General features: G+C 42.3%; 8 protein-coding genes across 8 annotated transcripts; 4 read left to right on the top strand and 4 right to left on the bottom strand.

Annotated features, from left to right (window-relative positions):
* The first annotated feature begins 2159 nt into the window (after nt 1–2159).
* BGW36DRAFT_387351 (uncharacterized protein) lies at nt 2160–3974 on the top strand. The gene is made up of 3 exons (XM_046217107.1): nt 2160–2954; nt 3006–3080; nt 3141–3974. Exons 1-3 carry the CDS (start codon nt 2652–2654, stop codon nt 3846–3848), a joined length of 1086 nt encoding a protein of 361 aa, XP_046068299.1. The 5' UTR covers nt 2160–2651; the 3' UTR covers nt 3849–3974.
* Nucleotides 3975–6615: 2641 nt separating this feature from the next.
* BGW36DRAFT_400341 (Alpha/Beta hydrolase protein) lies at nt 6616–7859 on the bottom strand (the record flags this gene model as incomplete). Its single annotated transcript, XM_046218623.1, has 3 exons — nt 6616–7263; nt 7334–7561; nt 7623–7859. 3 exons carry the CDS (start codon nt 7857–7859, stop codon nt 6616–6618), a joined length of 1113 nt encoding a protein of 370 aa, XP_046068298.1.
* A 400-nt stretch (nt 7860–8259) lies between these two features.
* Nucleotides 8260–9584, top strand: BGW36DRAFT_419578 (uncharacterized protein). The gene is made up of 4 exons (XM_046219464.1): nt 8260–8628; nt 8682–8866; nt 8912–9032; nt 9087–9584. Exons 1-4 carry the CDS (start codon nt 8324–8326, stop codon nt 9511–9513), a joined length of 1038 nt encoding a protein of 345 aa, XP_046068297.1. The 5' UTR covers nt 8260–8323; the 3' UTR covers nt 9514–9584.
* Nucleotides 9585–12250: 2666 nt separating this feature from the next.
* Nucleotides 12251–13989, top strand: BGW36DRAFT_387345 (beta subunit of N-acylethanolamine-hydrolyzing acid amidase-domain-containing protein). The gene has a single exon (XM_046217106.1). It carries the CDS (start codon nt 12466–12468, stop codon nt 13792–13794), a length of 1329 nt encoding a protein of 442 aa, XP_046068296.1. The 5' UTR covers nt 12251–12465; the 3' UTR covers nt 13795–13989.
* Nucleotides 13990–16158: 2169 nt separating this feature from the next.
* Nucleotides 16159–16657, top strand: BGW36DRAFT_304445 (stress responsive A/B barrel domain protein; the record flags this gene model as incomplete). Its single annotated transcript, XM_046211971.1, has 3 exons — nt 16159–16224; nt 16292–16402; nt 16502–16657. The coding sequence occupies 3 exons, from the start codon at nt 16159–16161 to the stop codon at nt 16655–16657; spliced, it is 333 nt and encodes a 110-aa protein (XP_046068295.1).
* A 433-nt stretch (nt 16658–17090) lies between these two features.
* Nucleotides 17091–17938, bottom strand: BGW36DRAFT_387343 (uncharacterized protein). Its single transcript, XM_046217105.1, has 3 exons — nt 17681–17938; nt 17302–17621; nt 17091–17249 (listed from the first exon to the last, which is right to left on the bottom strand). The coding sequence occupies exons 1-3, from the start codon at nt 17868–17870 to the stop codon at nt 17154–17156; spliced, it is 606 nt and encodes a 201-aa protein (XP_046068294.1). The 5' UTR covers nt 17871–17938; the 3' UTR covers nt 17091–17153.
* Nucleotides 17939–20538: 2600 nt separating this feature from the next.
* On the bottom strand, nt 20539–23157 carry BGW36DRAFT_363292 (ankyrin repeat-containing domain protein; the record flags this gene model as incomplete). The annotated part of the gene is made up of 4 exons (XM_046214447.1): nt 20539–21150; nt 21212–21581; nt 21676–22704; nt 22781–23157. The coding sequence occupies 4 exons, from the start codon at nt 23155–23157 to the stop codon at nt 20539–20541; spliced, it is 2388 nt and encodes a 795-aa protein (XP_046068293.1).
* Nucleotides 23158–23681: 524 nt separating this feature from the next.
* On the bottom strand, nt 23682–24777 carry BGW36DRAFT_464809 (uncharacterized protein; the record flags this gene model as incomplete). The annotated part of the gene is made up of 2 exons (XM_046222269.1): nt 24077–24777; nt 23682–23985 (listed from the first exon to the last, which is right to left on the bottom strand). The coding sequence occupies exons 1-2, from the start codon at nt 24607–24609 to the stop codon at nt 23682–23684; spliced, it is 837 nt and encodes a 278-aa protein (XP_046068292.1). The 5' UTR covers nt 24610–24777.
* Nucleotides 24778–25306: the final 529 nt, after the last annotated feature.

The raw sequence follows: 25306 nt of genomic DNA, 5'->3' as shown, positions 1-25306 counted from the left end.
CAACACCATAATCGCTATATGTACTGGTGTGCTTGGCGCCTTGCTCTACAAACCTAATTATCCAATACCAACTCTAGGCAGACAAAATCCTCGCGTTATTCATCAACAGGCCTAACACTAAAGAGTGGGACACACTAGCATCGATCATTCTTTAACTAAGTCAAACTACTCTAGAATCTCCTCAATGAGTTTCCACATGTGCTTCTCTAGTTTTGCTGCACACTTTAGCGTATACTGTTGTTGTGTCATTATACTGCCGACAATTACTAAAACTCAATTCAACATCACTGACAAGCTCTCTTAGAGCAGTATAGGAATCACGCTCCAATTTTTCTTCCATTATCGACAAATACATTGCTTGTTCAATGACGTTGTAATAATCAAGAACTTCGTCGTTATTGGCTAGGTGGAGGAAGAGCCATGCTTGTTTATGGTTTTGGATAAAAGTCACATTTTATTGAAATGAGATCCGTAGCGTGGTTCCCGTGCTAACGCATCCGTATCTAGAGACCAGCCAGTTGACCGAATGGCAATGATAGAGAGGGGATCGATAAGAGTGACACCATTGACCCATTGCTAAGGCGGTAGATGGATAATGTGATTTTTGCTTAAGGTACGTATTTTACCTTTGACGATTTCCTTCTATTTAAGAAGCATCCGGCTGCGCCAATGACTTCCAGAGACATTTTAACGATAGCGATACATAAATGAGTGCGATCCTAAACGAGGCGAGCGATGTAATCTTTAGGCATTTTCGGAAGTTGTTTTTGAAACACGCATTTAACACCTGTAAGGATAATTGAACTTTCGCTAGAGTCATCATTGTTGATAACTCGGATTTCAATCTCGCCATTTCGTTCTTCCAAAACTGCAGGCTTAAGAGCAGTTAAACACTTCCTAGCTAATATTTAGAGATGCTAGCATACCTTCTCTACGAATATAACCCTCTAATTTATATATGGAACTTTAACATCCAGTTCTGTTGACCTATCATGAAAGCCTTTGATTCTTTTAGCAATAGGGGGTGGTATTCGGTTCTTCGAAAGTCGTGCACTTCGCGGTGAGATTTTACTCGCTGTCAGTTGGAAAAGATGGCGACTTCGCTTCATCTATCTGTGTTAAATTTGCGCTAACTTGGACTTTCAATAGATAATATGCAAACTACCTTGAATGGAACTACTACAACGTTCCAAGGTTGAATTAGTCGTTGACCTGAAAGTTACTCGCCCTGACGTGACAGTCCTCGACCCAATTGGATTGGCCTAGTGCTTGGGGGTATAAGAACACTTATTTCAATGTATTTAGTTATCTTATTCTTCATAGCTCTTTAATCTAAGATACCCTAATTACTGCTAAGAGGACCAGCAAGGAAATCTACACTTAGGGCTCCATAGCACCGTGAGGGATTTCTTTTACTTCAGTTGTATTATTAACGCACTGTTTCTCTAGGTATTGCAGTACATTATTACTAATTACCCTTGATAACCTCTATGTGGTTCAATGCATTCGTCTCGTACCGCGATACAGCTAGTGATAACCATGTATATTGGATCTAGGTCCGTGACGCCGAGGCTCTAGGGTGGCTTTGTTGATTTTAAGGGATCTGAGGATCATAGTATTCATATATTTATTTAGTCGATTCTCACAACCTTAATCAGCTTTAAGCTATGAAGATCTTGTTTTAGTGGGTACTACGGGGGTCTTTAGGGATCTAAGTTCAAATGTGCTTGCAAATTCCTCGCCCTATGCCGCTTATTATGCGTAGAGTGGTGCGGAGGCCTTATAAAGGCCGGCGGGGCCCCGGTCACCCTCCTGGAGGCTCAGGACCATAAAGCTGCTTTAGACACCGCCAATTGGCGTTAAATTTCAAAAATGCGGATTTCAATTTTTCCCACATGTTTATAAAGATTAATGATTATATAGTTGTAATTGAAAAATTAAATAAATATAGATTATATTTATAGGAGACATTCATGGCTGCGATTAAAATATAAATCAAGTTAAAAAGATAAGCATCTTTCATCTGATAAACATTTCATCACGTAGGGACGCGCGTTATGGTTGGTTGAGAACAAGCTTTAATTGGCAGATTCGTTTTCGGCTATATGGGTTGGGTATCAACAGGGAAACAAAAGCTTGAGAATCATGTAACAGGGATACATCGGCTCCTCCACACAGTACCAAGGTGCATCACAAGTTTCCATGTTCAGAAATGGAACTAGCATCACGTCGACAAGCGGGCGGACGGCGGACAAGGAAATGCGACACATGTAGGGATCGCAAAGTGAAGTGTGGTAAGCACGCCTTTATCGACCCCGCCTTCAAACATCGTCTTGTGAGCCTGACAGGCCCCCGCTGAGCTTCCAGACCAGCAAGAGCCATTCTGTGGAACATGTAGAAGAATTGGATACATCTGCAAGGGCTACAATTCGCCAGTTGTGATTGTTCCCTGTCAACCACAAAACCGCCAGGGACAGCTAGCAGAGAAGAAAGATTCTAAGACGACGCGAGATAGAAACAGCAACAACGCATTCCTACAAGTAGATCTACAGGCATTATTCTCGGTTCCTCGATTTCCTATTGACTCGGTCGCGAATTTTCGGTCGTATTTCCTGCTTCGGCTTGTTGGCGATGGGACTTGCTGTTCTGGCATGGTTTCCCTGCTGTCGACATTCTTAGACAAAAGTATACCGGAAAATTCGTTGCAGTATAGATGTATAAAGGCACTCACAACGAGTTATTACTCCATGAGGGCCTCAGACATTCGTGCATACGAGGAAAGCATGCGCACATATTCTGACGCATTGAAAGGCGTCCGGTTCGCTGTGGCCCGTCGCCCTCCACAGTTGGAACCGGATATTCTTATGAGCATAATGTGTCTTTGCTTGTATGAAAACATCATCGTCACACGAGCAAGGTCTTGGATAGAGCATTACATAGCAATTTCTCATATGGTAATTGGATATGGTTAACATTGCTGTTCTTTGTGTTGAAATTTGTCGCAGATTGAGATGCAAGGGCCCGAGTATTATCAGACTGGTCGAAACAGAGATATTCTTCTAGCGTTCCGATACACGATAGTAAGTGCAATATCATTCATGAAGTATATTTCGTCACGGCTACTACTGACACGCTCGCAGATAGTCAGCGCCGGAACTCGTCGGTACCACTGTTTCCTAGCCCAAAAACGTTGGAAATCAATTCTTGAGCCTCGGGAGACCGAATCATTCAACCCATTTGATACTTTGCTTAATATCGCAGTTGCAGTTCCGGGCTTGCTTCACGACCTTGATTCCTTCAAGAATGGCACTTTGTGGGATGAAAGGGAACGCACCAGATTGGCTCTTCGCACCGGAGATATGCTGGTTGCTCTTCAGTTTTGGCGAGAGGCATCTCTACCTATTTGGTCATTAGATGATGGCTCTCTGCAAAGACATAGCCATCAGGTTGCCCGTGCGATTGCTTTCCATCATATGGTTGTTCTTCTTGTAGAGGACCTAAGTTATTTATTTGGGGTTCCGTGGCTACCTCCAACGTCGTTGTCGTTGAAATCCACACCTGGGTTGATGAAAGCTTCAGCCACAACTGGGCGAGCTGAGCGCAAGCACGTCCTGGCGACTGAAATATTGCGTCTAGCCGAATTATTTATAAGTGATGATACAGCTATATACGGTGTTCTTACTTTCATAATGTCCTTGCATGTTGCGCATGATAATCTCCTCCAGGCAAGTCCAGAGATGGATGCTATCAGGCACCTCATGAACACGGTTATGGCGGAGCAGCACGGGTTTAACATGGCACGGCAGTACCGAGGCATGTACAAGGCTTTTGAGAATGTATCTTTGTAGTTGGTTAGGGTATCTGGCTTAGGCAGCTGGCTGACGATGATGCTTTTATTGGAGTATACCAGGCTAAGTCTACTAGGTACAATGATAAACCTGGCATCAAATCCTGTGCTGCAATTAGCAACTGCAAGCAGCCTGTATTCACTATTCAAGTAATTTCAACTTTCCACTATTAGTAGACAAAACTCGGGGACATGTATGGATGTTCAATTGGCTGACCCATCTGCAAGTCAGCCTGGTCACAGCGCAAAACAAAGGAAAAATTAAAAAAAACCCACCACGGGAAAACTAAAACTAGTGTACTAGTGAGACACATAGCATGCCCGTCGGTGTTTGAAACGATATAATTGGGCATTGGCGGACCGGAGTCTGGAGGAGATTCTCATTTGAGCCTAATCTTGCATTCGGGATATAGTTAAACACGTGTCTTACAACACTCCGTAGGGATATACCAAAGTCACTAAACAATCATAATTAATTTCAGCCGATTTGACTACAGTCATCTTGACAAATCGTATGGCGCTAAGAAAGTGGGTGTATTGAAGGAGTAATACATTTCGAACGAACTAACAATTCGTTCAGGCCAATATACAAGTACTAAGTTATAAGTAATGTATACCCAAGTGCTCGTTTTCCATATTGGACGTTCTAACAAAGGTAGTATGTTTCTATTCCAGCGTACGAGTTTGCCTAGCATGACGGCATGAAAGCAATCGCCAACTTATTAAGCAACACGTTTCTAGTGACTATGTGAAAAGAACGATCAATTGATGATTTCGACATAAAGGGGGGCTTTGTAACTACCTTCTATTTTTGGCTCCCTCTCGTTTAATCTGTCTTACTGTCCAGAGGCTCTCCCATATTTTCATCGATATAGAGTCATTGTAGATTTGTTCTATATTATCTATGACATAATTTTAATTCTCTAGTGAAGTGATATTGTCAAAACAATGCATAAGTCAGACATTAGTCTCACTCCTTTTGCCTAGCACCTAGTTATTATCTCGACCCTCAAATGTACCTGACTCGAGGCTATAAGACACACCTGGAAGACTCTCTAAACTATCTTGCATCATAGTGGGTTTTAAAATATAAGAAATGATCGACTTACCTGTGGATATATGATTATGGGGCAAATAAATCCCTAGATTAGGGATCATATTGCTTTTTAGTTCCAGCATCCACGTCCTAGGAATTTTAATAATCGAGATCTGCTGACCAGAAACTCGTATTCTGAACTGAAGAGGCTTGCTCCTAATTGAGACCTTATTTTCTCCATCCAAATTCAGCCTGACGCATTGCGCTAAATTCGATATGGGGAACATTGACGAACAAACAAGCTTTTTTTAAAAATAGATTACGTTGTAGTTTCGATAGATTAAATTAATGTACTTCTTGGTATGTCAGACATCAGCTGAAAAAACGATGAATTAATCAAAAGCGGGCTTTAGTGTGGCTCCCAATTAGACGACATGTTCGTATTCGGTAAATATAAATACATAAAGTTTATTCAAAGGAGTCCAGAAAAAGACATCAATGCGACACTGAGGTGCTTCATTTGGTTTCTTCTTCCACGATCAATATAACTCTCCCCCACTTGCTATAATATTAACAATAAAGCGAATAAGGCAAAAATCGGATCCTCCGCATTGACTTTGAAAATCGTCTATAAATAACAGACGAAATCTTTATATGAAAGTACATGAAAACATCCATTGCACAATGAGATCTTCAATTTTTGCATATTACGTCTCTCTTCTACCAGCCCTTGTAGTGGGTCAAGGTGCTGGTGATCTGTGCTCTGTTCCAGTAGAGTATTCTGATTTCTCCTGGCTGGGGCTCGTTCTGATTTTGGTGTTGTTTAAAGGGTCAGGGTTCCGTCACACCCGATGGTACTGCACATGGAATTTGTGAATCTACAGATTGGTGCAGCTATAATGGAGGCACCAGCATAGCAAAATACTGTCCAGATGCTCCATCCTACGTGGAGTGCTGCATTCAGCCGAGGTGCAATGGTGGTGATGGTTATTGCGATTTAACTACTGACAGTCACTGTCATCAAACTGGGAATGCTTTTGTTAGGTCTGTAACTTCTATTCCCTTTACATGCAATCTTCCTTGACTTGTGGCTTGACTAACCTTGATGGGTCAAAGTGGTCTCTGTCCTGGTCCGAGTGGTTACGAGTGCTGCATCTTTTGATTTGACAAACTGTTTGAGGAATATATACGAATAGTTATACGATATCGAATCGTCAGTATACTCTGCCTTGGTTGATAGATCATACAAACATTTAAAATGTATAGTTCTACTATATCTACAATCTGGATGTTGAACCATTATTAATTTTAAGTTTGTACACACACATATATGAAAGGGTTGAACCCTATTACAAATTAAACAAACACGGTCAATCAAAGCAATTGAAAATACACCCTATAAGTGCTGTTATTCAGATTTTAATGTACGTTGAACGTTGGATGGATGGTATTTGACTTCGTTAGCATGTTTGCCTGTACATTATCAAAACAGCGCTTGGTTTCCCGGTGTAAGGATTGGTTGATGGATTTAATTCTTGTTCACATTACATGTAAACCAACCGAAGGGTAGGTCCATGGATATCATCTATGATCACAACATCTGAGACATTTGGGGAAACCACCGAGGATAAGAATATAAAGTAGGATCATACAATATATTTAAAAGAGACGAAGATTCTTCACTTGCAGCGAATATATGATATAATAATTACAAGGCAGATTTAGATTTATTCTACTTGACTGTCTTGACGATCCAATTGTGTAGTACAGCAGCAATATCATCACTGTTCTTCTCCATGAACTGCAAATGGGCGTTTCCATGGATGCCGACCTTTCCAAGCTCCAGATGTTGAGCGTTCACGCCAGCCTGTTTGAGGAACTCAATGACACAGTAGTCATAAGTAGCGTGGTAGGAGGCTTCCCCGGTCTCGATGAGAATTGGAACTTTGGCCAAATTAGGCAATTTGGAGGCCGGCTCCTTCTGAATGAGACAGGGATATAGACTACTGTCATTCACAGGCGCCGGTACGACCACGGTTTCAAATGGTACGGACGTATTGGTTGGCATCGGGTCGTATTGCAATGGAATCGACGTTAGGCCGTATGGCCGATCAAAAGCGGATGAAAAGATTACTTCTTGGAACGGCGGGCCCTTGGGTTCAATCTGGATAAGAGCTTTGACGAGCTCTGGTCTATTATCTGCCCACTGCCATCCATAGAGTCCACCTTGCGAATGCGTGATAACCACGGCAGGTCCAATCTTGTCGAGCAATGCCTCCCCAGCGGCTTTCATCGTCGTTTCTTGGGCTATCGTATCGGATACAGCTTGTACATTAGATGCATAGTAGTTGTCAAAAATGGGATCTCCCATTTCGCCAGTCTGCATTCGTCCTTTGCTTAGTGATTGCACTTTCCATTCATGGAAGCAGCTTGGATTCTCGAGCACCTACCCCAGGCCACTGAGTGTGTAGCTTTGCCTGCGGCCACAGTGGGTAATTTTGTACGGCTGTGAAGCGTTGCGATATGAACTCGACAGAGAATATTCCTAATGACAGATTACTGCTAGGCTGATAAGCGGAGCGTGCCGTCAAGGTCCGGTCAACGATATAAACTTCGTAACCTCGGTCAAGAAACCAGGAAGCCCATCCTCTGCCCCCATCAGGCTTGTTTAAAAAGTTCTGCCCACAAAAATCTTCAGGAAAAGCACTCTACATTAATTGGTAAGATGCAAATACTGACTGTTCCGGTCTGATCGCCACCGTGGACGAAGACGATAGGATAAGGCTTTGAGCTTCCGTGTTGCGGGGTAAGCTTCTCCACGTACATCTGATTCTGAAAAGCATGGCCGCCAGGGATATTGACGTATTCTCCGCCAACGTAGAAGTAATGTCGTGTATGAAGGGCTTCGGTAGGTGCAGACGACTCTGATGTCGCTAGTGCAAGATACGAGTAGAGCGCAGAGGCCAGAACGGCCATTACAGCCCTACGGAGTAGGAACACCATCGTCAGAAGAGCTGCGGTGATTGTTTTGCAGGCGTTTCAGATCAACGCCACGGTGACAGGGAATTAAAGAGAAAGAGAAAGAGCAAGGGGTAATTGAGTCGGATGGATTTCGGGGAAAGCGCCCAGGCCTTGCGGGATTTTTGGTCCTAGAGATCCTCCGTACTTGCGGGGGCGGCAGTGGGGAAGGTTTATGGGGTAAATTAAGCTAAGGAACCGCGAGACACTTCCGATTCGCTTATTGTACGGGGTGGTTGGTTGCGCTGAAACCGGCCGAGTTAGTATTGCGCGATGGAAGCGGTGGCGTCTCGTGTCATCCTTCTTAATTGTTCGTTCCTTCCCGCCTTGATCACTGAACTGCTATGTCGATTGTATTCCTATCACAAAATATCTCGACTTTGGATGATATACCTATTCAAGCGATAGATGGTTCAGACGTAATGACGAACGAAAACCCGCGAGAAACCCTTGTTCTGGTTGGGGTTTTCGGGACCTTGTCTCTGGCGGTCATGGCTCTGCGGCTTATTTTGCGGAGGATCAGGAACCAGCCGTTCAATCTAAGTGACTACCTCACAATGACAGCAATCCTGTGCGTTCTTGCTCGCTCGGCATTGACTACAGTCGTTTTACTCTGGGGAAACAACAACATGCCCAGGCCCGCCCCTGAAATGAGCGATACTGAAATCTACAAGCGAACTGCTGGCAGCAAATTGACCATGGCCAATCGGGTGGTATACAACACCTAGTAAGTTCAACGCATGATGTGCCAAATATTGTCATAGTCTCACTCGAATTCAGTCTCTGGATCCAGAAATCAGTTGTCTTGCTTCTCTGCCAACGTATACTGACTGGGTTACCGACTCCGGAGCGCATTATTACCGGCTACTGGGGTGTTCTGTTCGCTAGCATGGTAGCTGTCCAGGTAACCACATGGACTGATTGCTCGCCCGTGCATTTATATTGGCAGGTCTTGCCAGATCCAGGTCCGTTGCTGCCGCGTTCATAATGGTACATGCTTATATTTACAGGAAGCTGCATCCAAGGAGATATAGAATTGATAACCTTGGTGGCGTTGAACGTTGCGACTGATGCCATGCTCATTCTACTACCAATGCCATGGTTATTCCGCATAAAGCGATCGCTGAAACGGTGAGAATTACATAACAAACGCCCGATTTGCTGTATACTAACCGAAAGGTACAGGCGGCTTCAGCTCATTGGTATATTCTCTATCGGCTTGCTGGTTATTGCTATTGCGGTGGTTCGTCTTCCAACATACCAAAATGCTACTGCACAAGTAAACCGTAATACATGGGGATCAGTGGAGGAGTTTTTCTCAGCATTTGTCGCCAACGCACCCACCATTGTGACTTTACGGAAAAAGCAGGCCGATCGTACCAACCATGCTTCATTCAGTAACACAAACTCTTCAAACCGTCCCACGCAAGGAGCCCAATCGACACCACGAATGGGTCGTGTGGGTTTTACTGGATTAGATAATAACGGTATATTGGTCACGGATACCATCCAATTGTCGTATAGCATACACAGACCGTTAGAAGCACACCGACGAAATGCAAATACGATCACTCCTCAAACGAGTGACGAAGCGTTGGTTGGAAGTGTCTGATGCTGGAGAGCATCGAATTATACCCTACTCGAAAAACCAGTATATCTGAATATGATAATATTGAGAGGCGGACTTGGCATCCCACTCCTCGATAAATATTATATTTGCTGTAATGTAGATTCTTTCCTAGCTGAGCGGCTGGGACTGGATGATAGAGGAAATTATAATCAAGGGTTTCAAAAGAAGGGTAAAGAGGTCGTAGAACGTTGAACAAACGATGCCCAGATATCTCCATGTTACCGGAAAGGAAGGGAACTTTTCAAGAGAATGAAAAGCGGGAAAGGGTCCTTAACCCCGGAAGCTGCGTAGGCTTCCAAAAAGGCCTGGAAGCAATAATCTAAAGGGAACCTTTGATCCTTAAGTTTGTACAACAGTATCAGCTCAGGTAGTTGATAGACTTCGCGTATTTACAGCGGATTCAACCTGACTTAATTGACTTTAGTGCAACGTCGCAAACTTCGAATTGAACTCAAATTTAGTGTCGATTCCAATTCGTGCGGATCGGTATATGCAGTATTAATTCAATTTGGATCGATTTAGGTAAAGGTTCGATTTGATCTGTGCGAAGCTTCGTTGGTTTGACAATGACGCTTTGGTCTGCAATGAGACTCACGACCTCATCAAGTTTGGTACTTCTTTCTCCTTCGCTAAAAAACTGAATGTCAGGAGTTCTGTGGGCTGCAGTAAACACAGTCAAGACGTTTCTTTGCCTTTTATAACATCTTGTACTTCCCCTAGCTGCGCGGTAGGTAATCGTGATGCTGAAAATCGAGTCAGATTCGGCAAGGCGTTATCTGGTGATATTATTGCCAACTTCTGTCGGACAGCTTGAAGCTGGGCAACTACATGATAGCTATTTACACAATGGTATAATAGATGCGAGTAACCTAAGGATTATTGAGAAGAGGCTTGCAATCGGTTATTCGAGGACTCAAGAGCCAGAACACGTTTGAACAACATTGTTCGACCACAATAGATCACAGACAAAATATTTAAAGCGGCTAGATGAGTAAATACTCCTGCTTACCGGGTCGTGACAAATCTAAGTAGCTAAATTTCCGTATGTACAAAACTTTGCCTAGCTTACCAAAACGATGGTTCTCATAGCCCCATAAGCATCATAAATTACTCCAATACTAGTCTAAACCAAGCATAGATTAGGCGACGGGAATGGCGCTGAGAAAGAGCCAAAGAGTTGCGAACCGTGTAAAGCCGAACCTGCAAGGTACTGTAGGCGAAATTCGAGGAGAAATCTATCTTAGGCAGCTTCAGCACCTAGCTGATTCGTTGGCTGCATGCATGTCACATTTTATATTATATAAGGATGCCTCAAATCAGCTCTTTGCCCAATCCCAGTAATCATTCTCAATTTAGTCATTCAGCCTGAGCAGTTCATTTCAACCTTATGAAATGATGAAGGCACTGTAAGGCTCCTTGACACTGCCCACATCTAAGTGCCAAAAAGTAATACTGAGGTAATTGGGCTATTGCCCAATTCCAGGGTTGGCACGCTTATAAGCCTCTGTGAGCCTGCAGCACGAGCCTGCGCGCCATGCGCTGCAGCGCCTCGCTGCTGCCAGGCCTCACAGGCACTTCATCTGAATGAATATCAGCCAACAGAATGATATTTCTAATGACATTGAGATTACACCTCCTATAGATAATCAATATTTAAATGTCTATAAGTATCAATTTTAAATTATTAATATTCAAGATACTGTAAACAGTAACTATCAGTCTTAGATAGTCTCTTAGTATATAGGTTAATCCCATCTAAATAGAAGGCTGAGTCATTATTTATTCCAGTTACTAACTTACAGACTCTCTGATTGGTAGATTATATAAGAATATCTCTTATCTAGAATAACGGATGAGCAAAACGGCCGAAGGTTTAATATAACACCATACCTAGATACGTCTGAGGAAGAGATTCACTCATAGACAGAGAGTTGTTTCTAGGCAGAAATTCCCTCCATCTTAGAAATTGGCTTGGCAGAAACTGTTTAGTATTGGATTATCATAAACCATATATAATATGTACTTAAACACCTATTGCCGAAATATTTATTTTTGAATGTCCTCCAGCCCCTAGCTTCCAAGGCAGCCAACAAGAGCTGATTTAAATGGAAGAGAGACAGACTATCTGAAAGAATGGACAAGAAAAATGAATGATAAGGGTTTACTAATGGATTGAAGAGGAGATTTATGGAGGCATTGCTTATACCGATTGTACTATATCAATTATGACTCATTCTCATTCTTTATCTGAGTGCAGAGCACTGATTGTGATTGGCTGGCTTTCGCAGTTGCCTGGAATTATCGTTGCTCTAAGCGTCCTGTCTGGTTGCTTGAGGAAGCATGCGCGATTACGTCTCGCCGGCAAAATCACCATGCTCATTTTATTGCGTGTGGATGAGATTTAAAACTATTAAAAAAATTAAATAATAAAATAATATAACTCTTACATTCCTATTCCTTAGTACGTCTTACTGTCTATAACTGGTAATTGTTTGTCTTTATATTTTGCAACTTTCCTTCCCCAGGCCTCGTGGTCTTTTAGCGTTATACAGGTAGTTTCATAACATCCCCGAGAGAGGACCCCTTTTTGGCGTAGTGGTTTTTCGGCCAACAAATGAGTATTGCCTGTGGCGGATAAAATACCAAACTAATTTTCACTAGCCTGAGGAAACAAGACCGTGATAGTGGGGCAGAACGAATTCAAGAAGGCAGTTTTAAATCTCACTGTAACTATCTTTTCCTATTCATATCTTTTCTTTTTGCCTCAAATCACCGGATCTCTAGGATTTGTGTTAGCTAAAGGTATGCTATAGCCGTATGCGCGTATAAGGGACTTACAAACGTGAAAGAAGCTCTGCGCTCAGACTCTCTCTTATTGCAAGAAGCCATATCATCATTTTATATAATAATGCTAGTCTAGTCTTGCTTTTCAAAATGAGTGGACTTTCGCATTCTGTTCTGTTGGGTCAAGCCCCTCCTGTTTTCAGGATTAACCTTTCACTTCCTCCATCAGAACGATACGTGGCACTGGCTTGTCTTTACAAAGATCAGATGCGATCCATGCGAGGAATATTCGACGACCTGATTACATCTGTTTCTCCAAAAATCCCATTGAAATTGGTTCATTGGCTAGCTTACATGTGCTTGCGGAGACTGTATACAGACGAAGAAACAGAAGAAATTCGGGGCATTAGCCTTGCGACAGACATCGATTTGTACCTCCTTATTTGCCTAAATACAGTACTCGACCTACTTATGGGCTGCACGAGTGGCGGGGCACGAACAAAGTCTGCGTCCCAAACAACAAAAATGCTTCATTTCAGGACTTTAGACTGGGCCATGGATCCGCTGCGCGACTTGATCGTTCAGCTCGACTTCTATCAAAACTCTGATCCGCAGGAGGTTCTTGCTACGAGTATCACCTATGTAGGATTTGTAGGCGTTCTCACCGGCGTGCGGAAAGACTTGAGTGTCTCGCTCAATTTTCGACCCATTCATGACCCAACGCACGACTTTGCTTTCTACTCCAATCACATACTCGTGCTTCTTGGAATACGTCAATCTGTCTCGTCACTCCTAAGGGAGTGCATTTTCTCTCGTTTTTCACCAGCAACTCGATCTAGGAAGCCAGACCTATCAACTTTAGACAGTATCGTTGCCAATATGCCTAGCATACCGACGACAGCAGCGTATTTCATTTTCAGTGACGGGGCAAGAGCTGTGACAATGGAGAAGGACCATCGAACGGCAGAAGTACGATCATCCTCGTCATTTATCGTTACCACAAACCACGACCAGAAGCCAGACTCCGTACAATCTGAGCAAGCTCTGACTGCAGATAAAAGGAGAAGGCACCACGTAGGGCTATCATTGATGTCATCTGATGCACAGGCTTTATCGGATTTATTAGAAGATAGTACCGAAAGACGAGACTGCATACAAGCGAAATGGGACAACAAACTTCAGAAGCATGCACGGATAAAAGTGGTCGAAAAAGTTGGTGAAGCTCAAACAACGCGGTCATCATTGCGCTTGAGGCAAAAGCGAGAAGAGGAGAGATTGAAACATGAAAGTCGACAAGCCTCAGAACCCATCTCCCTAGACAATGATGATATGGCTGTAACGCAAAGAGAATTACTTTCATGGCTCACGACATATCCAATTCTGAATGAGTCAACTCACTATGCCACGATTATGGACCCATCTAAAGGCAAGGTGGTTTGGGCAAAACGGTATGACCCCGATGAATTGGAGTTATTCTAGATTAGTACTTGACTTTATAAAGTGATGTAAGATGCAGAATTCTAGTAGGGAGCAGGCAAGAGACGACGTTGGGGTGCGTTTCATTTCTAGAATTGAACATTTACCTAACTATGTATTCTAATCCCCGAAGTTGAATAGGCGAAATATTCAATGCAATAGGGCTGCCTATTGGCACTATTTGGAGATCATGTATCCTGATCATTAGTTCTCATTTCATTCTGTTTGTCCCTTCTCAACACACCTCGAGTTACTTAACCTTGTACTCAATACTAAACATAAGCAGACAGGTCTGATAACCAATCAAGCACAGACTGCAGATCATCGATTATTATATAGAGATCTTTATTACAACTACTAAATGTATGCCATCAGACTTATAAGAATATCCAGCTTGCTTGGTCTTGGTTAGGCCCGTTCTTTATTACAGCTCTGAATAATCTTTCTCGCTCTCCCGTTGGTAGCTAGGTGGTGTCCAGAACATTTAAGGTCTGATATGAGGCATGGCACTGCTGAGAGTGAGGTAATTGGGCTATAAACTTATATAATATCGCTTTTTAACGATGCTCTAAGTGTTAACTGATCTCTTTTACATTTTATCGCTACCAACACGTTGGCATTTTGCACTATATAATTAAAATAAAGTCTCACGGTTATAGATACCGATAACAGTAATTCACAACAGGTTACAGTGACAGACTTTCTATTTAAATCAAAGTTCGTACCACTCAAATGTTATTATATAATCATAATAACGACAGGATACTACTACATCAATTGATATGGACGATATATCTTGAGCCTCATACTTCAACAAGAGGATTACATGTACATATGTGAACTAATCTAGATGTTATATCTACACATATCAAAAAGAATAAGTATTATAAACAATATAAAAATAATTTTATAAAAGTAAAATACTGAGCCGGTTGTATTCAATCGCACTTCATACCACAGGGACATCGGTATGTCTGAATAATCAAAGAGTATGTGAAAAGGGAAGGAAGGTTCGAATTGGTCTGTATAACAAAGGCCAAGACACACCGTGAGTCGAAGCAGTCATCAGCAATAATCGTTAGACAACCACACTTCTCGTTGGCCTTTTCAACCTTACGTACTCGCCAGACTCGCTAGGAATGTGCAAAATCATTCATAGCTCGATAAATGTAACTAGTCTGTCTCCAGTATTAATTGATAGCCCAATAAATTGAGAAGAGTGCTTCGAATATTCCTATAACTTGAGCAAGCATAGGTAAAGAGCAGCAATGCTTCCATTTCCAAGCCTCACACATTCGGCCTATGCTCTGATGGCTGAATCTCTCAACAATCCGTAACCAAAACGCTGCCATAGGTTATATTATAGCATTCGTTATCTAGAATGAAAAAACTTGATCCTTCACAGTTGAGACCTGACCAAGTTGTTGTGCGACAACCAAACCCACTGACTTGAATGGATTTTGCAACCCTATTCCATGTGAAGATTGCGATTAACAAATATCTTAACAGACGATGTGTTCCTACTTGCTTACCAATGGTCTGGATTTCCAAGTGCCATACATGTCCCAGAAATGTTATCGGTCGCTACTTGATGCGCGCCACGCGTGACACAGCCTTCGTCATCATATACCGAGACCTGAGAGTTGGGCTTTTCATACCGATAATGTGGCGCGGCTATAACGCCAATACCTGAGCAAAGGAAGGCGAGAGTTATGGTTGGAAGGTACATCTTCGATAGTGCTGAATAGACCAGGTGTCGCTTTCGTTACGATCTTGCGAGGCGATGCAGTACTAACCCGTCGAATACCAAAACCAAGTGATCTAGGGAGTCATTTAGGGAGTCACATAATGAGTCATCTAGTGAAAGCGAGATACCACAGTTGTTTAACGATCCGTCTAAAAAGCACCTTGTTCAATCTTTGTATGTGCACCCCGTCCTACGCATGCAGTTACCCTAGATATAGGTCAGCTAATGCAATCATAATAGAATAAGGTAAGCTAAAATACATATCACTTCAACAAATACCAACCCTATATATAGCAATACTTGAAGGAGCATAATATAACCGCAAAAGGCTTTTTAGTTCCGAGGTCAATAAGAAGGTGAACTCAACCTACAGTATCCAGTACAACTACAACTGGCTAACATTGCCGTTCAGTTCTGATGATAGCGAGCCGTGATTGGTTCACCGAGCAGCACTACCGATGTCGGTCGCCCTCCCGCAGCTGATTGTTACCGCCCTCCTCCCAAAAGCCTTCTCTACACGATGGTCATTTGGTGTGTTTGCCATCTCCATATAGTTCTGCTCTTTGCTTTGGCATCTTAACATAGTACTATACCCGACGCCTGCGCCAACATCATAAGATATGTCGGTTACTCATATCGTTCTTTTCCAGTTCAAACCCAGTGCCGATACTGCAACTATTAACGATGTAAGTCCCGTATCTGAGTAAATGCAGTTGAGAAACGAGCGAAGGTTTTAATGCCATCTCTGTTAAGGCCTGCAGTCGCATGCTCGCGCTGAGAGACAACTGTCTTCATCCATCATCTCAACGGCCTTATATCAAATCATCATCTGGTGGGTTGGACAACTCAATTGAAGGAATCCAGGTAAGTATTTTTCACGCTTTCGAAAACCTTGATTACGGCTGTGGAGTTCCTATATGCCGATTACCAAATAATGTTCTAACTTTTCGCGACACTGCAAAGAGCGGTATTACACACGCCTTTGTCGTCGAATTCGCAAACAAGGAAGATCGAGACTACTACGTTAAGAATGATCCTGCGCATCAAGAATTTGTTCAGAGCCTAGACGGGATCATCGAGAAGGCCCAGGTCATTGATTTCACGGACAGGGTGTTTTGAAATATGGCGGAGTGTACTTCCAACTATTTCAAATCAAATCAACGAAACAACAACCGAAAGATGTAGATGTAGTATAATCATCTGGAATGTTCCTATCTTTTTGTTCCTATCTTTTAATCTGATATATGTGTTCTCCGTTCTATAAGAGCTAATATGACAATTAATGCACGGATAGGCCAAGTTTTATTAAAATTCTTTCTATCTAGATTTAAGATTACTTAGGTTTTAAACTAGTCTCTCTCTGCTGGCACGAAACTCCAATATTCTCCTTTACACGCATTTAATATTCAACTATTCCTGTTTGCGACTATCGTCTTATTTCAATCTCATTGATACCCGTTGGAATTTATTGAAATTTATTAAAAGACACAATTGGCAATTTTCTTTTAGAAAAGATTTCGTCAATTAATAGGGTTCAATTCCTAAAGAAGTAGTCCTCAATATCGTCCTCCAGCGACTTCTACATTTATCGATGTAGTCATTTGCATTGTAAATCTTATAGGGCAATTGGGGTTATCGGCAGCACATAGGTTGACACCTCCCCAATGGCTGACAGAGGGGTCACCCATTGCTTCTCTACACTTGCTTGTTCCTACACCTGTCAGTTTACCATTTTACAACGGTGTTTATAAACGAAAATATACCTCGAAACTATTCCAAAGAAGAACTCCTATAAACAAGTTCTTATCTACCTTATTGAAGTTGGTTCCGCACAAGACCGCCTCTTCCAGTCCAATATCCTCCATCCAAACACTCCGAACTCTCTCGTAGTCATCGGCGTCTGGCACCGACACCCGCACAATTTCGACCACTTCTTTGCTACCAAAGGCCGCTGGGATTGGGCGATCAGCATTATACATTTCCAAATCTGGCGGAGCTCTGAGAAGGGGTTTGATAGAATGTTGGAATGTTTTCGCCTGATCAGAATTTGCGAAGTCGTAGAATGCGCGCTGATCACGCCATTCTGAAAGATTAAGGTTAGAAGGAATAAAATTCGGAGGCAATAAATAAGTGTGCGAGTACCGATTACTAGGACTTTGGTTAAGTCATCATCTTGAACGCTCTGGTCGTTTTGGTAAGATATAACACCATGCCCCCCCGTGACAATACCTGGGTTTGGTGTTATTAATTTACTAGTGATGGCGGGCCAGTGGCGGTCTATGGAGGAGGGGTCGTTGATGAGGTGGAGGAAGGCGATTTCGATGACACTCATTTTGTAATTACGTTCCCGTCACGACCTCAAGGCTTTAAATTCCAGGGGAACAACTAATACATCTCAAGTCGAACAAAATTAATGATGGTAAAAATGAGGGTGGGGGTAAATCCCGAATATCTCGGAATTTAGAGTATGCCGCTAAGGAAAGCGAAAAGTAGGGTAAGCAGATTCGAGTTTATAATACAAAATTAACCAATCATGTATTTCCAACAGTTCTTGTGTTCCCTTAGTACTACGTGCTTCCTCCAAAGGGTTGGCTGTTTTCCTGTTAATAACTTTACTCACTCCTTTTCATTTAGCGCTAGTCTATGATACTGTATTTATGTCTAAGGATTTTAGAATCGGAAGGACATCGAAAACTATATTTATTTACTAATATTAGTTATTCCCCATAATATACAACCGTAAATAGTATTAAATGCGGAAGGCTAGGTATTTCAGGGGTTCTTTATTTATTTTTTTGGAAACAGTTAGCGATCTTCCGGTTGGTCTGGCTGGTTCTAGGGAATCATGAAGTCTTATATAGCAGTTGAATATATATAATATCTAATACTAAATGTTTCAAGGATAGGATTAATGATTTGTTTCGGAGAAGAGAGGCGCTTGGAAATCTAATTTTGTTGGACTTAAAGCGTTACTACATTTTACCCGCATTCACTATTCTCGATGAATCGTCCAAGAACAAGTCGACAGTGTTAACTTCGGCCTGGGATATTTCTACCATACTAGCGTTTGGTTAATTGAAACAAATCAAGAAGTATACGTTGCTGACCTCTCCTGGTTGAATAAGAAAATTGATTTGACCTTCTGGTTAGAGCGTGATCAAGAAGTTCTTGTTTTAAGTCGTTACGATACTTCACTACAAACAAATGTTGACGATTCTACACGTAGAAATAGCAAATTCTGTCCGAGTTTATGACTGATTTATTAGAGAAACTATTCTGGCAACGTGAAACCTGCATGTTGTGAGTCCTTGGGCACACTGCACACTCACTTCAACTGTGACTCTGAAGATACGGGAACCAGCGAGAGAGTCTTATCAAACCAGATAAGCTACTATTTCTCCCAGTCTACAAACTTGATATGGAGAAGATTGTCGAAATTTAACAGGTGGCTAATAATTCTCGGTGAGAAAATTCGGATTGAAATAATAATACTTGCCAAGGTGGGAAGGATGGGAGAAGCCTCCTTTCTATTAAGTCATGGCGAAGCTCATCCAAAATTAAATAAATATTTGTACTCCCATATCTCATAGCATGATAAAATTGCTTATAATCTTCTCTCAGTCCTTCTTCGTCAATAATTTCTATTTCATCAATGAACCCCAAAAAAATACTTTTGAAACAATGTTAAACCAAAGAATGGATAGAACGCTGCAAGGCTGAAATTGATAATCTATTATTATGTGAAATCCTACACTGAACGCGTGAGGAAAATTTGTTCCTGGGCTGAAGGAGGTCAAGTTATAAGTGTTAATAATAACTTTGAGTAACTGCTACCTACAACGTACTGTCATTACTTGGGGTCGAAGCCGAAGAGAAGCGATCAGGCTGACAGAATATATCTTTTTTTGTATAGAGAAAATTTGTATGGTAACAGTTTCAAGTTCTGTCTCATAGAACGGGGTTTCTTCATGAAAAACATTCTTTTTTCTCGTTCGAATATCTCATCATTTGGAAATAATCTAGACTCATCCAATTGGGGTAGCCTAGATACTTTTATTAATTAAGGCAATATTCACGTTTTGCAGTTGATATAAAAGTTGACAAAAACCTTTTGTACTTGATGAGCTTAGTATCTCGATTCATGGATATACTAATCACACAGATTCAGCAAACTTACGACAAACTATAAAACGTATTCCTCGATATACTATCCATTACCAATGCTTTCAGCCTGCCATCCGTCGATATAAACATTGAAGATACTAAATTCACCTCGGCTCCAGCAAGTGATGATTCCTTTTCGGAAACGCAAGTCTCACTCCTCGCTCACTGTTGGTAATACTTTGTCCAAGCTTCAAAACCGAGTATCTTGAACGGGAAAATCATAGTACTCATGCCTCCCCAGATATTGAGGGCATGCAGGGTTTGTAAACGCAGAAATGAAGTGTTCATATCGTTATGTCAGCGAGATATACACTAACGTATTCGACAAGCACCCTGCGCACCCGTGTAATCCATATAAAATGGCCCTTTTTTGAATTGTAATTTCCCAACAAAATTATATAAAGATCATGGCTCAAAATTTAATATATTAGATATAATATATTTATTAATAGTATATTAAAAAGTAAAAGAAGATGATTAAAAATTGATAAATAATACTAAGAATACAATGTAATTTTTGGTATTTTATATAATGTGATGTAATTTTGCTATCAGCTTAGTTATTCTAAAAATCATTTTAACCATGTATTTTCTATTAATATATAAATAATATACTAGATTTTGAGTCATGATTTTTATATAATTTTGTTGGGAAATTACAATTCAAAAAAGGGCCATTTTATATGGATTACACGGGTGCGCAGGGTGCTTGTCGAATACGTTAACTATTTCGATTAAAGCTACATCAATTGATAACATCAACGTAAAGACTACCACCGTCAAATTAAGAGATTAATAATAAGTGTAATTTGCCTTTTTATGTGCTGTACTCTATGCTATCGATATCTTGCCTCCAATAAACTTGATATCTTGTGACAAAGTTTCTCTCTTTGGCGCTTTCGATCTACTCGCGATGACGAAAGCAATTTCCACGGGGCCACACAGTGATAATCTTGACTACTACCCGCGATAGCCATCTCAGCAAAAATTGCCGTCATCCCTGCTACACTTTTGACGTATTCACGATGCTCGATAAATTCTTTCACATCTTTTTGGTTGCTGAAATCAACAACTAGAGCAGCAATGGCGGCGCCAATAAAGGTTGACATTGAAGTTCCACTTTCCGGCTTAGTGTCAAATGGATTAATGCGAATGTTTTCACCCAGAACTGCAAAGTTATACCGACTATTGCGGCTCGGAGACGGGTTGAAATCATTCGTGACCTTGACATTGCCATTACATGCAAACATTGCCATGGTATGACCAACCATATTTGCAGGAAACGTGATATATTCTTGATTCCCATCGTTACTGGCAGCTGCGAAGATCAAAATGTCACTAGCCTCTGCCATGTAGATCTCCTTTTCCATCTCCTTGTGACTCTGGTCAAAACCAGATGCCAACGTGATGATATCCACTTTCCAATTATCTCGTGCATGCCGTATCGCCTATGAGGAAATCACCCAGACAGTCAATTGAAATCCATTAAATAACTTAAATCACTCATACCTTGGCTATAAGATCCTGTGTATTGGATGAAGCGGCGCTATCCTGAAAGACACGCACCACGTACAAATCGGCATTAGGGGCAAGTCGGCCGATCAAGTGAATACCATTCGAACCATGTTTTGTATTATCAATCTCTTCATCACTTATTTCTGGGTTGTTTGGCGTTCCACCATGACTGTTTAGAGAGCTATCGTCTTTTACAAAGTCTCGAAAAACCTTAACAGACTGCGAATAAGGATGGTCTTTTTGCATTCCGCTGTCTATAATAGCGATTCGTACGGGGGGGTATGGGTCTCTTCTTTCCGGACGCAGCACAGCAGCGAGATCCTCGATTTTCTGAAACCATCTCTCCGAGAGTGTCTCCGCTCGCCTACTAAGTATTAGCCATACAAGGTTCTGCAAAAAAAGACCCCAATGGAAGGGAAGGATAATAATAGAAAAACGAATAGGCTATAAATACTCACCCAGTGGTGATAGTGGAGAGATTAGGAATAGTTGGTACAGGCTCCTTTCCATGTTTGGCCAGAAGTTCGACTAGCTGCTGGTCGTCGCGTGATTCTGCAAGATTTATTGCTGTCTGTCCTTCCTTGTTGGTGGCATTGACATTGGCTCCCCGATCAAGGAGAAGCCGGATTACCTCCTTATTTCCAGAATATACAGCGGCATGTAGTATCGTCCATCCTTTTGAATTAGGTATACTTAGATCGGCGCTATGGTCCAAAAGCTGTTGCGCCACTTCTAGGTACCCTTGCTTTGCTGCGATATAGAGAGGAGTGTCTTTTCCGATAGTTTTCGCGTTAACATCGGCGTTTTCTAACAGCAGAAGCGTCGTTATTTCATTCTGACCACTTTCGACGGCCTTGTGCAGAGGACGATAACCGTCCAAATAGATCTCTATCTCAATATCAACCTTTTCGTGAAGCAACCGCTGCACTACCATCTTTTTCCCCCAGTAGCATGCTGCATGTAGCGACGTCCATCCTTCGGCAGTCTGATGGTTTTTTTCCACGCCCGCTTGGAGTAATACATTTACTATCTCGTCATAGCCATTACGTGCAGCAATATAAAGTGGTGTCCAACCTCCAGAAGCTGCGACCTCAACTGAAGCACCGAGTTGAAGTAGCAGCTTTACGGCTTCAATGCGTCCATCTCGGCAGGCAATATAGAGAGGGGTTGCAGTTTTGTACGTCAGCCCATCGATTTCAGCACCATCAGACACTAGCTTTCGGATAATTCGTACATAACCACCCTCTGCCGCTTTGTGTAGTGGTCGGTAGCCGTCAGCTTTGATCTGAAGCTCTGTGTTGGCACGATATTCTGGTTGCATGAGTTTTTCTACAACGGAAAAGCGATCATAATAGCTTGCCGTATGCAAAGTACTCCAGCCTGCATCTGTCTGCCGGTTTCCATCAGCGCCGCCTTGTAGAAGCAGATCTACTACACTAGCGTGACCGTTTTTGGCAGCGTGGTATAATGGTGTCCACCCCCAGAAGCTGGAGCGTCAACTTAGCTCCATTTGCTAGTAAAAGTCGCACTGCGCTGACATGTCCATCTCGCGCAGCAACATACAAAGGTGTTGCATTTTTTGCTGTCGGACCTTCAATGTTCGCTCCATTCTTTAGTAGAATGCTAATGACTTCAGTAAAACCTCGTTCTGCTGCCTTGTGGAGTGGCCTGTAGCCAGTTTCGGGAGTTTGAGCCTCCACGGAAGCCCCATTCTGGATCAAGATGTCAACTGCCGATGTGTTGCCGTTATACGATGCTGCATGTAATGGCGTCCAGCCATTTTTATTAATCCCGTCAGGTTCAGCTCCTTGTTCAAGAAGCTGGATCAAAACATCAATGTCATTTTTCTCTGCAGCTGTATACACCGTAGAAGAGCTTGCTGAGCGGATCACGATCTCACGATCTCTAGTGTTCTTACCAGAAAACTTCGACCTTTCCATTGGACAATTAATAAGCGATAAAAGTGCTCCTTGTAGAAATAATTTATAGTTATGTCCTGACACGAAAGTTGCACAGTAAAGTTGATTTGCAAATGGGAGTTTGAATAATCACCAGGCCGTGTGGAAATTTGGCAAGGCAGAGCTTTTGTCGCCGACACAAGAGGAAATTGGGCCGTTTCTTAGGTCCATACAAGTTCAATACCTGGTGGTAACACAGACTAATACAATCAAAAGGTCTAGGATTTGTATCCAATAGTTTCTACAGGGGATGCTATGATGGCCATTGTAATTCCGAATATGCATTAGCAGACTACCCTCTGTTTAGATTACGTGTCAGTCTTTCATTCGTCGCTAATTTAAGGTATGCTACGAACACAAACACAAATAAGTGATCGTAATCTTAGTCCAAAAAAGCCCGTTTTCAATTTTAGGCGGATTGCCTTCCACCATTGTGATCATTAGGACCACGAGACAACTGACTTTGGGAGGAAATTAATCAAGAATGCACAGTGAAAATATCAACATTAGCCGGTTTGTGGATCGGTAAGAACAAAAATATCATCCCCCACTTCAAGTATCTGACTGGAGTCGATGGCTTGTGACGACAAGAATTGCTTTATATCTTCCTTATTTTGTTCATCCTCCAGTCCGTAGGTTGCTCCCTTTGTGTAGGACTCATGGTCCCAATCGCGAGAGTAGAATTTCTTAGATAGTTTCGTCAATCGAATAGACCATATAAAATCCGAAGACCTCTCAAATGATGAAGCGACGCTGTTGCTTCTATTGCTGAGAAGTTCCACATCGCCATCTACCACACTCGCGACGGAACTTTCAATGATTAGCTAAAAGAAATAGACACCTAGATGACACATCTATTTGTCGCGGCAAATCGATATTGGAAAGGAAAAGATGCACGTACACACTGGGAGCGATAGAGATATCGTCTCTCTTTTTATCCTCTCGCTTTGCCTTTGCACCCCTCGCAACGGTCAATCCGGTCACCATATACAGAGACCAGGAGTTCAAATGTCGATGCCGATCAATATACATTTTGACTGCGTCTTCACCTAAACAGTCTTCGATGTAGGCCCTTGTCGGCTGAATAAAACTGATGTCGAGGGCGTCAAATTCCCAATACCGAGCAACGGAACGCTGGAATGCGTAGCCAATTCTCCCTCCAACACTGACGAGGCCTGCTGCTTGTGGAATGGGTACAAGAACGCTGCTCGATAAGCTAGCCTTGTCGTTATTATCTATCTTGGACTTGACAATTTCCTGTCTGCTCTTGTATATGGCAATCCCCCGTGGGTACGGATATGGACCGGGAGTGGCATTTATTACCTGATCTAGCCTTCGTAGATCAGGTATTATATGCCCCAATTGTATTGGTCCGATACCATCTTGGGGAGGGGGGTAATGGCTCTGGCGCAATATAAACCAGCACTTTTCCATTGCAATAGAGATGGCTCTTGCGAGGGGGAGGAGGAGTAGCTTTCAGACGGTGGGAATAATAACAGTTAGTGGCTATTGTTCCTATCGTTCTCTGATAGCTCAGTGCTCGCTGTCGGTCCCCGTATGCTTGATAAACAACAAATATGCCGTGAAAACGGCAGTAGTTAGATGCTTAGAGCCGCTAACTGACGAATTTAAAAACACGCCATGATCGAAATTCAGTATGCTCCTATTTGTGTAGCTCGCATTAAGTGGAGGTTGTTCCCTGTCTGCCCCTCTTGGCAGCCTCAGCTATTGATGGTTCGGAGGGTATTACCCCCTACGCAGCCTGAAACAGAAGATTGCATGCCATGGCTTACGTATACAACCAAGAGAGGCAACCAAATTGAGCTAGCAGAAGCTAGAAAGTAATCCGAGTCAACATCCTATACTTGGTGGTTTCTTCTCTGCTTATCATTGATCCCCTTGACCAGTCGAAACGGAATCTTTTTTAACATGACGTGACTCTAATATTTCAGTACAGGCTAATCGGGATCCGGCGCTTCACTGTACATGAGTAATTACGAGGAAATTTTAAGCCGCATGGGAAACCCCTGTCCTCTATGGCCTATCAAACAGGACATGTCAGCTTATCGCAACCCCGAGTGGCACTGAATTCGACTGCATTAGGGTACACAACCTGTCCTCGAATTTTAGC

The sequence above is a fragment of the Talaromyces proteolyticus genome (genome assembly GCF_021365285.1).
Source record: "Talaromyces proteolyticus strain PMI_201 chromosome Unknown BGW36scaffold_11, whole genome shotgun sequence".
In the NCBI taxonomy this organism is placed as follows: Eukaryota; Fungi; Ascomycota; class Eurotiomycetes; order Eurotiales; family Trichocomaceae; genus Talaromyces; species Talaromyces proteolyticus.
The sequence above is the reverse complement of the archived record's forward strand: the minus strand, read 5'-3'. Positions and strand labels throughout refer to the sequence as shown.